The 13,514-nt window shown below is 40.5% G+C and overlaps 1 protein-coding gene across 2 annotated transcripts; it reads left to right on the top strand.

Annotated features, from left to right (window-relative positions):
* Nucleotides 1–678: 678 nt before the first annotated feature.
* Nucleotides 679–12,836, top strand: anxa6 (annexin A6). 2 transcript variants are annotated; one of them, XM_069696935.1, is made up of 25 exons: nt 679–925; nt 1,930–1,985; nt 4,028–4,112; nt 4,292–4,386; nt 4,513–4,626; nt 4,736–4,826; nt 4,917–4,996; nt 5,126–5,182; nt 5,889–5,982; nt 6,466–6,561; nt 6,654–6,712; nt 6,871–6,993; nt 7,068–7,126; nt 7,669–7,747; nt 8,436–8,517; nt 8,603–8,697; nt 8,799–8,912; nt 9,635–9,725; nt 9,812–9,891; nt 10,135–10,188; nt 10,294–10,387; nt 10,516–10,611; nt 10,738–10,796; nt 11,011–11,133; nt 12,378–12,836. In XM_069696935.1, the coding sequence occupies exons 2-25, from the start codon at nt 1,983–1,985 to the stop codon at nt 12,435–12,437; spliced, it is 1,983 nt and encodes a 660-aa protein (XP_069553036.1). In that variant the 5' UTR covers nt 679–925; nt 1,930–1,982; the 3' UTR covers nt 12,438–12,836. The 2 variants fall into 2 exon arrangements, with proteins under 2 accessions (XP_069553036.1, XP_069553035.1); XM_069696934.1 differs by having other exon boundaries at nt 680–925; nt 11,011–11,148.
* The last annotated feature ends 678 nt before the right edge of the window (nt 12,837–13,514 follow it).

Below are 13,514 nucleotides of genomic sequence, written 5' to 3'. Positions count from 1 at the left end.
CTCCTTTCATAAAACCAGTTACAGTTCACTTCTCTCATATTTGAGACGTTTTGACTTCTGTATGCTGACATTCTCTCTCTCTCCCCCCCCCCCCTTCTCTCCCAGCTATGCTGGTGTCTCTCTCCTTCTGACCCGAATGGACTCCTGACAAGCCAGAAATAGAGCAGCTCTCACATCAGTGCCAGCAAGCTGCACTCTGTTAAAATCAAACTGAAACATGTGACAAAGTTCAGAAACTCGACTGGAGAAACACCACAGATTGAGTGCTACTGATGCTTTACGGCATTTACGTAAGGAAATACAAGTTTTGTTTGACTTGTTGGCAGACTAAGAAGTGCAGAAGAAGACGTGCTTAACCCTCCCGTTGTCCTCGGGTCAAAATGACCCGCAGCTGTGTTCAACCAAGTTCTATTTTTTATTCATTCTTTAAAGAAACCCTCACAGCCTCCTTGTCACCAATGACCCCCCAAAAATATGAAAATAAAATAGAACTTGGTTGAACACATTTTGACCCGAGGACAACGGGAGGGTTAAAATAATCCAAATGTGCACCACTGGATGTTTCCCATCCACAAACGTTTAGTAAAGCTTTACCGAATTTTCGTTCCTGTACTGCTTCACTACATTCAGTCTCTCTCTCTCTCTCTCTCTCTCTCTCTCTCTCTCTCTCTCACACACACACACACACACACACACACACACACACACACACACACACACACACACACACACACACACACACACACACACACACACACGCTTTTTAGAGGCTGCGCGAGGGAGCGCCGCAGTCGCTGCGTCACCGAGGACACGCAACGCGACGGCCTGAATCTGAGGAGACAGAAAGATAAACCGGTTTAGCGTGGACAGAGAAGAAACAGCTGGACCACTATCAGCCAGCACCGATACTCCCTGCAGAAAGAAGGTAAGCTGCTCTCTGTTGTTGGTGGGAAACCTCTTCTGTCCGATCTCAGCCGAGTAAACACAAGTTCTCTACAGACAACCGACTGCATCAGAAATTGACTGGAGAAGTTTGCTGATACGTCATTTTTAATGTGCCAGGGACTTACTGCAGAGAGACAGTCATGGGAAACGGTTCTAATTAAATGAAGTGTATAAATGGATATATATATATAAAAAAAAAAAAAATGGTTGATTTTGCTACTTTACAGCCTTGGTCTATTTTAGAGAAAAAAATTAATTCAGATAAATAATCTAGATTTAGAGTCTCCGAAGTTTATTGTGAAGTGTGGGGTACATAGAAGGGTGTGGTTCTGTATATATAGAGGCTGAATCCCCCCAGACCTTGATTCAGTTTAACTGCTTGCTATTTTGAGAGAGCTTCACTCCTGTCTTAAGCAAACAGCACAGCATTTAAAAGCTTGATTGAGGTTTTTTCTCGTAAATCTTCTCTGTAGAAAAACGAAATAAGTAAAACTCAAACATTTATCCTTTTGATTTGAAGTCAATGCATGTATGAATTGATTCTATTTCTGTGATTCTAAATTCAGTCTCTGCAGCAGCTGGTCTCCATATGCTTAACTTGTCTGAATGGCTGCTTTATAGGTTGGGAGTATGGCAGCATGGGAAAAGTGACTGAATAGTTTTCCAGCCAGCTGAATTAATGCAAATTCCACCCACCAGTTTGTCTTCTTCAGGTGAATGTGAGTTCAAGTCTGAAAGAAGCTCCTTGTTTTCCTTTTCGGTGCTGTGCTCTTGGTGACAATACAGGAGTTTGCAGACAGTTTTCGCCACCCGACAGGCAGCAAACTGCACAGACCACCTTATTGAATTTTCCCAGGAAAGGAGAGATCATTATGTCTTTGCAAGATCATTTCCTGCACAGTCAAGGGAATCAAGTCCTTAAATAGGGATGTTTTGCAGTGCGTCCACCCTGTCCTACCTCAGCATCTCTCTCTCTCTCTTTAGGCCTGAAACTATTGATTCCTGAGCAGTGTTGACACAGAAGACCAAATATAGATATGGTAAGTGGACAAGACCTCTCTCATCTTGCATTATGTAAGTTTGATGCGGGGTATATCAAACTGCTGAGCAGATCTTGTGTCTGTGTAACATGGAGGGTTTTGTGTGCCATTGAATGAGGTGTGGATAGAGTGAGGTCATCTGCTGCCACCTGCCACCATGTGAGCCCTCCACATCATAAAAGCAGCAGTGTAGGGTGTCCTTGCTACCTATGGTGCCTGCTCACCTGATAAACACCCCACTGCATCTTTCCAAAGTCAACGCTTTGTCGAAGTAATTAAAGCTTGTGGCCTGATTCCAACTTTATTGTCCGAGCTGTAAGTCGGTGTCCTGGAGGTCATTCTGGTCTTACTTGAGGTGAAACACATTTAATCTTAATTATATTCTGCACATTTGTGGCCTTGGCAACAAAAGAAACAAGTTGCATTCAGGGAGGAAGGACAGGGTGGATTTTTAGTTCATAATATTAAATCCACATTAGGACTCAACATAAAATGTGATTAATTTAATTTAAAGCTTGTTGCTAGGGGCTTGTATTTGTGACCATGTTGCTATGTGGGTGAAGCTCTCCAGCTGTCATGGAGAGTGATGGTGGTTGTTGTGCAGCAGAGGATTGGGGCGTGTGCAGTGGCCCTTCAGCAGTGCACATTTTGGCTGACAGCCTCAATGCAGCAGTAATCTCCACGGCAGCAGCTGCAGTCTGAGTTTTCAACATAGTGGTCAATTTCTTATTACTTCCCACAGTGAATGATCTTATACTTTAACAACACCATACGCCCAAAAATAATGGAGTTATGATCAATTTCATACAGTATTTGTGAGCTTTATGTAGAGTTTTCTTTCTGCCTCTGACATTTTTCATTGTGTTTGAACAATTGTATGTCAGACCCCAGCAAAGAGAGGTGATCTCTGCGCAACCTGACCCCTGTCACACATACCCACCCAGTTTCCCACCCCTACACACATGCCGGGCCACACACACACACACACACACACACACACACACACACACACACACACACACACACACACACACACACACACACACACACACACACACACACACACACACACACACACACACACACACACACACACACACACACACACACACACACAGCAGGTTTTACTCTGATCTGTTGGGGGTAGGACAGGTGCAAGTAGTCAGCTGCTGTAATGAAAGACTTGGTTGCTCTTCCTGTCACAGCATCCAGTCGCAGCCACTTTTACGAAGCCCACTACTCACCGTTCAAAGGGAGTGTGGGTTGAGCTAATACACTGTTAGAGAGTGAGGCATGGTATGCAGGGTAAACCTGTGATCCAGAAAAAGCAAAGTGTATTGTCCGAACCCACTGACCCTCAGCTGAGGAGGTTTACATCCAATCTCTTTATAAGTTGTTCGGGTTGAAAAAAAGAAGTAGCCTGCAGCTGAGGTGAGCAGCATCTGCAAAGTTATAGTAAATGTTGAAGAATCAAACACTGAACAGAGCCAGCCAGTTCTCTCTCATGTTAATTTTGGTACTTTTAACTCATCAAAAAAAAAATCTCCATACTAACATGCTAATGTTCAGTAAGAATCATGCTCACAAGCTTCATGTGTTAGCATGCTAATTCATTGGCAAAGATATACACACAAGTACGGCTGAGGCTGATGGGAATGTGATAAGTTTGACAGGTAGATATTGGACAAATTATAATTGTGATCTGCTGCTAGCGCAAGATGAAGACAAATCTCTGTATCGCTGTTGTGTGTTATAACCTTCTGACATGTGGCTACTAACCTCACCTCAGCAGGCACAACCCAGGTGGCTACTGCCTTCAGCAAACTGGCACCCACAGTTAAGACAAAAATCAACAGAAATCCTGTTTCAGATGAACCGTGTACACAGAGCTGTTGATTGAGACATAATATGATCATGATTTTTGTCATGTGTGTGTATTGTGTCCAGACATCTTCAACATCACTGTGAACTTAATTATCAAATCATTGCGCCTAAAAATGTTTCATGTGAAATTTGGTTATAACTCTTTATTCTTCTTCCAGGTGTTCAGAGGCACAATAGTAGATGCTGCGGAATTTGATCCCAGTGCTGATGCTGAGACCCTTTTCAATGCTATGAAAGGAATTGGTGAGTTCCTCACTCTTCTGTGATTTTTGGCCATGGAGGTTTAAAGGTCATCTTTCATCTTTTCATATTGTGTCAACCGAATTATCAAAAAATAAACTCCCCACAGCAGCCGGTGCAATCTGAGATCAGTTTTTGGGCTGTGACAGACATGGTTGAAAATGTTCCTTTGTGTTCTTCAGGTAGTGACAAAGAGGCCATCTTGGACCTGGTCACCTCTCGAAGCAACGCACAGAGGCAGGAGGTCATTGCAGCGTACAAATGCAGCTTTGGAAAGGTACACAAATACATTTTCAGAGATGGTTTACATATCATGTCATACAGTTACTGAAGTTTTACAAAGTACTTTGAATTTTAATTTTTTTTTAATTTTTTTTTTTTTTTTATAATGCTCTTTCATCAGGACCTGATTGAAGATCTAAAATATGAGCTCACAGGAAAATTTGAGCGTCTCATTGTCAGTCTGATGAGAACACCAGCCTACCATGATGCCAAAGAAATCCATGATGCAGTAAAAGTAAGACATATATATATATATATATAGTCTTACTCAGATTCTTTCTCGCGCCAGTCACACTTAGTGAAGCAAAAGCTATTTCTTATTAAACTTCATATTTCGTTTGAAGGGATCTGGAACAAATGAGAGATGCCTGATTGAGGTCCTATCATCCAGAAACAACCAGCAGATACACGACATGGTTGCAGCGTACAAGGATGGTAAGAGATGGTTAAATAGGATGTCATTATAAGTAAACAGATGATGTGTTAGCGTCTGGCAGCATTTCACATTGATCTGTGTGTCTCCAGCCTACGGCACCGATGTAGAGGAGGATATAATCATGGACACTTCAGGTCACTTTAAGAAGATGCTGGTTGTTTTACTTCAGGTCAGTTCACTGAGGAGTTGATGTTATCAGCAGCGAAGCATCCTGTCAACCACACAGTGACTGTTTGAACCACAGTGCCTTCAAACACTGACTGATCGGCAGTGTGTTGTTTCGGTCTGATGCTTCCAGGGGACCAGAGATGAGTCCGGAGTGGTGGATGCAGACCTGGTGGAGCAGGATGCACAAGTGAGAAATAGAACATTTTATTTTTGACTTCATACAGTTTACAGAAAAATGTCATCGCAACATAAGAAAGGAATACTTTTTTGGAAAGTAACATATTTATGACAGTGTTAAATATATTGTGTCTTTGTGATTAATGACATTATTAAGACAATCAAAACATGTATCAATAACAAAAAAAACAACCTGTAACTCAAATTATGGAAATCCACAGCTATGATAGCAGCTCTGAGACACTGTACTCAAGAAAAGTGGTAGTTTTACAAAATGCTAACTTCGGCACACTAATAACAGTGCTGTCCTAACATGCTGACATTTTGCAGCTGTAATAATTACCTTAATTTAGCCTGCCAACATTTTTTAATTAAGGTGAAACACTAAGTGCAGTTGGGGCTGATTTTAATTTGATTCTTTTTGCAAGTATTTGATCACAAACCAAAGTACTGGGCAATCACACATTTCAGCCTCATGGTGGCAGTAGAATCAGAGAAAAGTCAGCTGGATTCCTGTTCTGAGAAACATGGATGTTTTACTTGGTATTTCATCCACCAATAGTCAAAGTTGCCAGAATGCCTAAAAACAATGCACATATAATATTAATTTAAATAGTAAATAGTAAATATTACTGTGGCTCTAATGACCTTATCTGTAACATTTGTTTTGAGTTATTTCAGCCTTATGCAATCTATATTTTCTCACCTCCACATAGGACCTGTATGCAGCGGGGGAGGAGCAGTGGGGGACCGACGAAGCCAAATTCATCATGATCCTGGGAAACCGCAGTGTGACCCACCTCTGCATGGGTGAGCACAGCTCTCAGGGAAATTAACACAACAGTGAGGCATCCAAGACATTCCCACTGTGACCTGAAGTCTCTCTGGAGTTAAAGGCACATTAAAAGCTGATGTCAGAGTGTAATGGTGTTAATTATTCAGAGTAACCCTCCTCTACTACTGTACATTACTGAAGACCTGCCACTCAGAGCTGAACTTTAAATATGTGTCACAGATAATATGTGTCACAGAACAGATGACAGAGGAAGAAAGAAAATTTAAGTTCTGATGAAGTTGATTTGATACATGCTCGTCCCTTTTGTAGATATTTACAGACAGCATCAGTCCTAACAGTTCTGTAAGGCTGCACTTCAAGCTCGAGGCTACTGTCAGCATGCTAACATGCTCACAATGACACAATGCTGATGTTCAGATTTTTAACTAGGTTAACAATTTTCCTCTAATCTGGTTTACAGAATGAGAATAATAACATGCTGTTGTCTGTTTGTTTAGTTTTTGATGCATATGAGAAGATCGCAGAGCTGTGCATCGAAGACAGCATTAAGAATGAGCTGTCTGGAGACTTTGAGAGGCTGATGCTGGCTGTTGGTAAGAAATACACTGAAAGTACCACTTTACAATGACGTGGGGAGTCAAGTTGTTCATTTAACACAGTGCTCGCTTCTGCTATTTTCTCTCAGTCCAGTGTATAAGGAGTGTTCCCATGTTCTATGCCAAGCGCCTTTACAAGTCAATGAAGGTAAACACGAGCCATTCAGTATTTGTTGACAGATCTGCCTCGTCAGCACAGCCATAATGACACATTTTGTCTTCTTAGTGACAGTCTGCAGTCTGTGTTTTTCAATGATATTTAAAATGGGTCAGGACTACTCATTGCTTTGCTGTTTTTATTTCCAGGGTCTCGGTACAGCTGACAACAATCTGATCCGCATCATGATTTCCCGCTCTGAAATCGACATGTTGGACATTCGAGAGTGTTTCCGCCTCAGATACGAGAAGTCACTTTATAACATGATAAAGGTGAGAAAACAGCTAACTTGTTTTATTCACACTAAGTATGTGAATGTAATACAACTTGACTTTGTGTAATCCAGGATGATACATCAGGGGATTACAAGAGGACTCTGCTCAACCTGTGTGGAGGAGATGATGAGTAAGTTATAGTTTGGCTGCGAACTAAAGCAGGAACCAGATGGGACGGTAGAGCACCACTTTTCAGGACTTACTGTATTTTTTGAGGTAGTAGAACTCCTATAAAAGTTAGTGGAAGACGTTTGTTGTCACAGTAGTGGTGCATGACATCTAGTTGGTGAACTGTGTATTGATTCAAAGTAAAGGAAACCTGTAGCAGAGAGGTTAGGTTAGGTAGTTACTTTATTAATCCCAGAGGGGAATTTTTTTTTTCGCTACAGCAGCATACAGAAGCAATAAGATAATAATAGAACAATAGAAAAGCAATAAAATAGCAGTAAAATAGCAGTAAAAATATAAAATATAAAATGCACAGTATATACAGTACAGTATATATCTATATATATTATATACAAACAACCAAGAAACACAGTCAACAGTATTATTGTTATGTGAGAGCTTATTTTGTAACACATTCCTCTTTCTAGAAATGTAGCCACGATGTACCGCTTGATGTTTTGGCTTTGCTGAGTGTGCCTTGTTGTGTCAAACTGATCATTACAGTTTAGCTGGAGAGTTCTTCCCTGAAGCTGCTCAGATAGCCTACAAGATGTGGGAATTAAGTGCCATGACCAAAGTGCAGGTTTGGGCCCCATTTGCTCCCACTTTAGATGTGTCATTGCATGTTTGGCTTGGCAGTGCCTTGCATCTCAGTTACCTGCTGGCCCTGCAATGATGTGCTTCAAGCATTGCCACAAACTTGTGCTGATAACACTGCCATGTCTGCACAGTGAAGGCTTTGTCTAACTCTGGATATGATCAGAATGCTGTTCTCTGAATTACAAATAGTTTTTGTTGTAATGCACTCTCTAAACCAGCGTTTGGAAAAGGGAATGTCAAAAAGATATCAGCATTTTTGTCAACAAAAGGCTGTTTCACTTACGCTTTATAAACCGGAGCTGTTTCTCTGCCTACCAACCTTTTCATTGTTGGTGGTGTCATGAATTATAACCCCAAGAGGCCACCCTCCCCCGCAAATGTCAAGAGATTATTATCGTACAACTTTGTGTTGTGTACTGTTTCATAATTATTATCAGCTAAATAATCTCTGAACAAAAAAAAACGTTTTGTGAAAATGTTTCCGTTTTGCATGCTCTGCAGACCTCTGTGTGTTTATTTCTTTAAGCTTTCAGATCTGGTGTATTTAATTCAAGGATGATAGTGTGTGTGGATATCAAACTCCTTCTTACTTTGCCACTTTACATCATGTTTGTTTGTATGCATAAGCACTGATTTTCTTTCTTCCTATTTTGTAATTTCCGCTACCTCAGCTCAGGCCTACACTTCGCCCTGCGCCTGATTTTGACCCTGCTGCTGATGCACAAGCACTGAGGAAAGCTATGAAGGGATTCGGTATGCAACCCTCATAACTAAAACACACTGAACAGTTTTACAAATCAAATTTTTATAACTGTTACGTCTTCTTTCTTGAACACAGGAACAGATGAAGATGCAATCATTGACATTGTTGCACAGAGAAGCAATGCCCAGAGGCAAGAGATCCGACAGACCTTCAAATCCCTCCTGGGAAGGGTGAGACACGTGAAAATAAATCAGGAATATGTGAAGGCTCTCATGAGTTACGAAGTGCTTGTGGCAACTTTCTCTCAACTCACTGTTTGATCGTCTCCCAGGATCTGATGAAGGACCTGAAGTCTGAACTTTCAAAGAACTTAGAGCGGCTGGTCATCGGGCTCATGTTGACCCCAGCTGAGTTTGATGCCAAAATGATGAGAAAGGCAATGGAGGTAAAGCAGGAGTTGAGCTAAAAAACAACAACACTGATTTGATTTATTTCTGAAGTCTGATTCCCGACAGATGAACTGCTGTAATATTTAATTTATACATATATGTGGTACAGACAGGGGAGCTCATGGGTCAGATTTATCCCTCATGTTAACTGTTTTCCAGGCCTGTGATGGTTGATGCTTGGTACAGAGGGTTATAGTTGGTGCCTGAATGTCATGGCAATTACACAGAAAGTATTTGGTAATCAAATGACTTTATTTATAACTTATCAAGTACTGACTGGATTTCCTTACAGTATGTAGCAAACCTGACTCCTCCTTTACTCTGAACAGACAAGAGCAATACAGTGTTTCACCATTTTCTATCCTGCTTTTATTCATTTTAAAGCAGTTGAATTTAATCATTTGCTGCCTTTGTATGGTCTTGAATGGTCAACTGAACTGCGAATCAGTCTGTTTTAGCTTTTATATTTGTCACTGATTCACAGGCATAAGGTGATCAGCATAGAGTTAGGAAAGTTTTTCATTAAAATACAAATGATTTTAAAAATAGGCACAGAAAACAGCAAAATCTGGATATTGTCTCTACATATGAGGAGGCACAGCCCATATGTACTCTCTTCCTAGATGTTTGATATGGGTTTTGTCTGGCTTTATTTTTTTGTTGTTGCTTTTGTTAAACTCCTCTGTCTCTTCAGGCTTAAAACTCTTTATTTTAACAGGGGGCCGGGACAGATGAACACGCTCTGATCGAGATCCTGGTTACCAGGAGCAATGAGGAAATACAAGCCATGAACGCTGCCTATCAGCATGGTGAGTTTAGACACCAAAGCCAGACTTTAAAATGATTCTTGTTCTTTTACAGTACATTCAACATATCATATTCCCTCACTTCACAGCCTATAAGAAGTCTCTGGAGGAAGCCATTCAGTCAGACACATCAGGCCAGTTCTGTCGCATCCTTGTTTCTCTCGTGCAGGTAACACCCTTCATCATGAGAACTCAGTCTGTGTTTAATTTCCACACCCACTCACTGTTTGTGTTCTCTGTCACAGTCTGCATAAAGGTTATTTAATCACCTCTATAAATGTCTTTCATTATGTATTGGCATACATGTGGTAAAAAAAAAAAATGAATATGCTTGTGGTTAACCACTGATATTTAACAGATAATAGTTAAGCATCACTAATAATTTACATGTAACTCTCTTTGCAATGTTCAGGGTGCAAGAGAGGAGGGTCAAGCAGATGTGGAACGAGCTAATGCAGACGCTCAGGTGATTTAGTGTATGACTCATGTAAGATTTGACTGTGTTGAAATATGGGATGGAGGAATTAAGGATTTAAATGTTTGTTCCTGTTGTTCTTCCTGGACTTACCAGGAACTTACTGATGCATGCAATGCAGAGTCGGATGACATGGAGATGAAGTTCATGAGTATTCTGTGCACCAGGAGCTTCCCCCATCTCAGGAGAGGTAAAGGTCCAAACAGATAGGTCACAACCATCAACTGATTTTAAATATAGATGTAGTAGATATAGTATGCATATTTGAATTTCAATAATAAAATGGAGTGAACTGAACACAGTCTTCACTATTTACAGTGTTCCAGGAGTTTGTCAGACACACAAACAAGGACATTGAACAGATTATTAAGAAGGAAATGTCGGGAGATGTGAAGAACTCCTTTTATGCAATAGGTAATAAATGTTTTTGACCTTAAGCTTGATTATATTTTACTTTGAAGTGTGTCACAGTTGATATTGCTGACAGCATCTATTCTGAGTCCCTCTGAGCCCCTCTCTTGCTCTCTCTTTCCTTTGCAGTCCGCAGTGTGAAGAACCAGCCCTCTTATTTTGCAGACCGCTTGTACAAAGCCATGAAGGTACTGTGTTCAGTGCTTTGAATGTGGCAAGTTGTATAATTCTAACTGCAAGCCTGCAGCATGTCATCAACAATAGTGATACGGTCACATTTGTTGGCTCATGTAATATATTTAGGTTTTGTGTTCTTTTTCAGAAGTACTTAGTGCTCACAGACAGTTGCAGCTACCGTAACTACATCAGAATAAACACAGTATCCATTCATCTCGCCTGCAGGGTCTTGGTACAGATGACAGAGCGCTGATCCGCATCATGGTGTCCCGTAGCGAGATTGACCTTTTCAACATTCGTAAAGAGTTCAAGGAAACACACGAAGCCTCCCTTCATGAATTCATCCAGGTAGAATCTATGATCGTAAGTCTGAATCTTTGTCTACTAACATCCTGGTTGGTTTGCCGTGTTCTCATCTGGCCTGCGTGTCTCGGTGGAGTTTCTGTCTCATTGTTTGAGTCTGTGTAAGTGTGTGTTGCACATCCTTCTGCTGCTGCTGTGGTGGGGTGGTGGGGCATGGTAATCTATAGCTTTCTGCGGTGGACTACGGGTCTGTGGTTACTGCACAGCTGTTTAGGAATTTCCCTCTGCATGCCTAACTTCCTCTGTGTATCTGCTGTGTGATTGGCTGGCATCTGCAGAGACAGGAACTTCCTAAAAGCAGTTCTATAATAATTTACAGATGACACCAATACAGACGAGCAAGTAGGACGCCCGGGATTGGCTTTGTCAGAAATATTATCAGATTACACAACAGCAAGGATTGCTTTATATTGTTTATTCTGAAATGTGCATAATGTGTGAAAATTTTTTATCTTTTTGTACATAAAGTTTTTCGAGTTGTGTAGTTTGGATCAGCGAGACAGTGTTTTTACTAGCATATCTTTAGTTTGTAGATTTCAGCTGCAAAAGACATTTTGAGTTGATCAGTTTGTCAAACATTAAGTCTGAGTATTTATTTAATTTACAGAAATGTAAGTTTCACTGACATCCAGAGTAAAAAAAACTGTATCAAGAAATAGTTTGACATTTTGGGAAATATTTCGTTTGTCGCTGAGAGTTATGTAGGAACATTCATATACATCTCATGACTTCACTGTAAATTCACCTACCAGCACATCTAAAGCTACCAGCAGCACATTTAGATGTGCTGGTAGGCTCATTATAGTTCCTTTAGAACAGGCCACACTGGCTGTTTCCCCTTGTTTTTAGTCTTTATGCTAAGCTAAACTAAGTTAACCAGTTTTTCTGTTTAGTTTTATATTTAACATACAGATGTGAAAAAGCTATCTTACTGTACAGTCATACTGTACATATAAGCAGGTGTAATTCCCAAAATGAGGAACTATTCCTTTAAAAAGATTTTCCATAATCTTGATGATAATTAGAAATTAGAAATCCAGTGTCAGCTAATTTAAAGGGTAATTCTACTTTTAAATCTTTTATTGATTAAAGTGTTTCGCAGTTTTGCCAGAAACAAACTCTGCTTTTCATTTCCAGCTCTGTGGTGACCAAATGTCAGCAGACATGATGAAAACAGTATTTTCCATTAATTCAGGCTCCTGCTGTGTGTCTTTTCTGTCCTCGTTCAGGGTGATACCTCGGGAGACTACCGTAAAACCCTGCTGCGTCTCTGTGGAGGGGAAGATTGAGCCCGTCATGTCCCTGCAGCATCGTTCTCCGACTTCAGTGACCACAGGATAAGCCTGTTCACATAGTACAACTGTGGTGGTTAAAATCAGTAAAAAGTCAGTGATCCTTACTGCTGCCAGTTCTCAGCCAAATCAAGTGACCTTTGACCTCTCAGCCTCGTAAGCCCCATTTCTGGTGATCTTGCTGTCTGGCAGGATGATGTCTCTCTTTTTTTTTTACAGTGTTATATGTAACATGAAGATGTTCCCATTAATGTAGAACGGTGCTTCACACACAGCAGAGTAGTAGGCGCTCCAGTAGTGCCTTCAGATTGTAAGCCGTCCAATGAGTCCTGTGACTTTAAGGTATCACGTATATAGAATAAATATAAATACAATTAAAAAAATACAATTAAAAAACGGTGTCTTTTCTCTGTCTTCTTACATTTTAATACAATCTCCTTTATTGCATAGCAACAGAACACATATTCTCTTGCTGTACAGTATGTGTAATGGGTGGGTCCCTGGTTTCTGTTTGGCAGAGCTATTCAATGATTAACTATGTTGATACTGGCAGTAACATTGCTTTGAGAAAAATAGGAACTAGAATATTTAACATCAGGAAACTCCCACTCCAATTCAAAGTCTCTTCTGCTTCACAAACTCTAAAATACCCACAAATCATCGTTGCTCCTAGAAGTGCAGTGCAAATACAACATTTTATTCAAACTAATATTTCAATTATTGGACTATAAAACTAGCATTCAGTACAAGATAAGTATCCTAAATCTAAAGAAACCAGGCTCATATTAGTTATTACAGCCCCTTCATTTCTTCGTATTCAAAAACACTGCTGAGGTATAGCATGGCTGAACAGATACCTATACATCATTCATTTAAAAGACGATTTGTCATCCACACTTTTGTATTAATGTGTCACTTTTACACTTCACGCGTCTCAGTTGCACTTGTGTACTTGTTAATGCCGAAGAAAAGCGCAAGACAGCTCGTCTCTGTTCCTGCTGCTGTCTCAGTTCACTGCGTATGTGTGAGTGCAGCTGTTGTCAGGCCATTTTGAGTTAAAAGAGGAAAGAAGAA

This window comes from Brachyistius frenatus, unplaced genomic scaffold (genome assembly GCF_029030835.1).
Source record: "Brachyistius frenatus isolate BFR_SWC_R1_liver_20210118 unplaced genomic scaffold, ASM2903083v1 Contig_22, whole genome shotgun sequence".
Classification (NCBI taxonomy): domain Eukaryota; kingdom Metazoa; phylum Chordata; class Actinopteri; family Embiotocidae; genus Brachyistius; species Brachyistius frenatus.
Note: the sequence above shows the minus strand (reverse complement) of the source record. Positions and strands in the feature narration are given on the sequence as shown.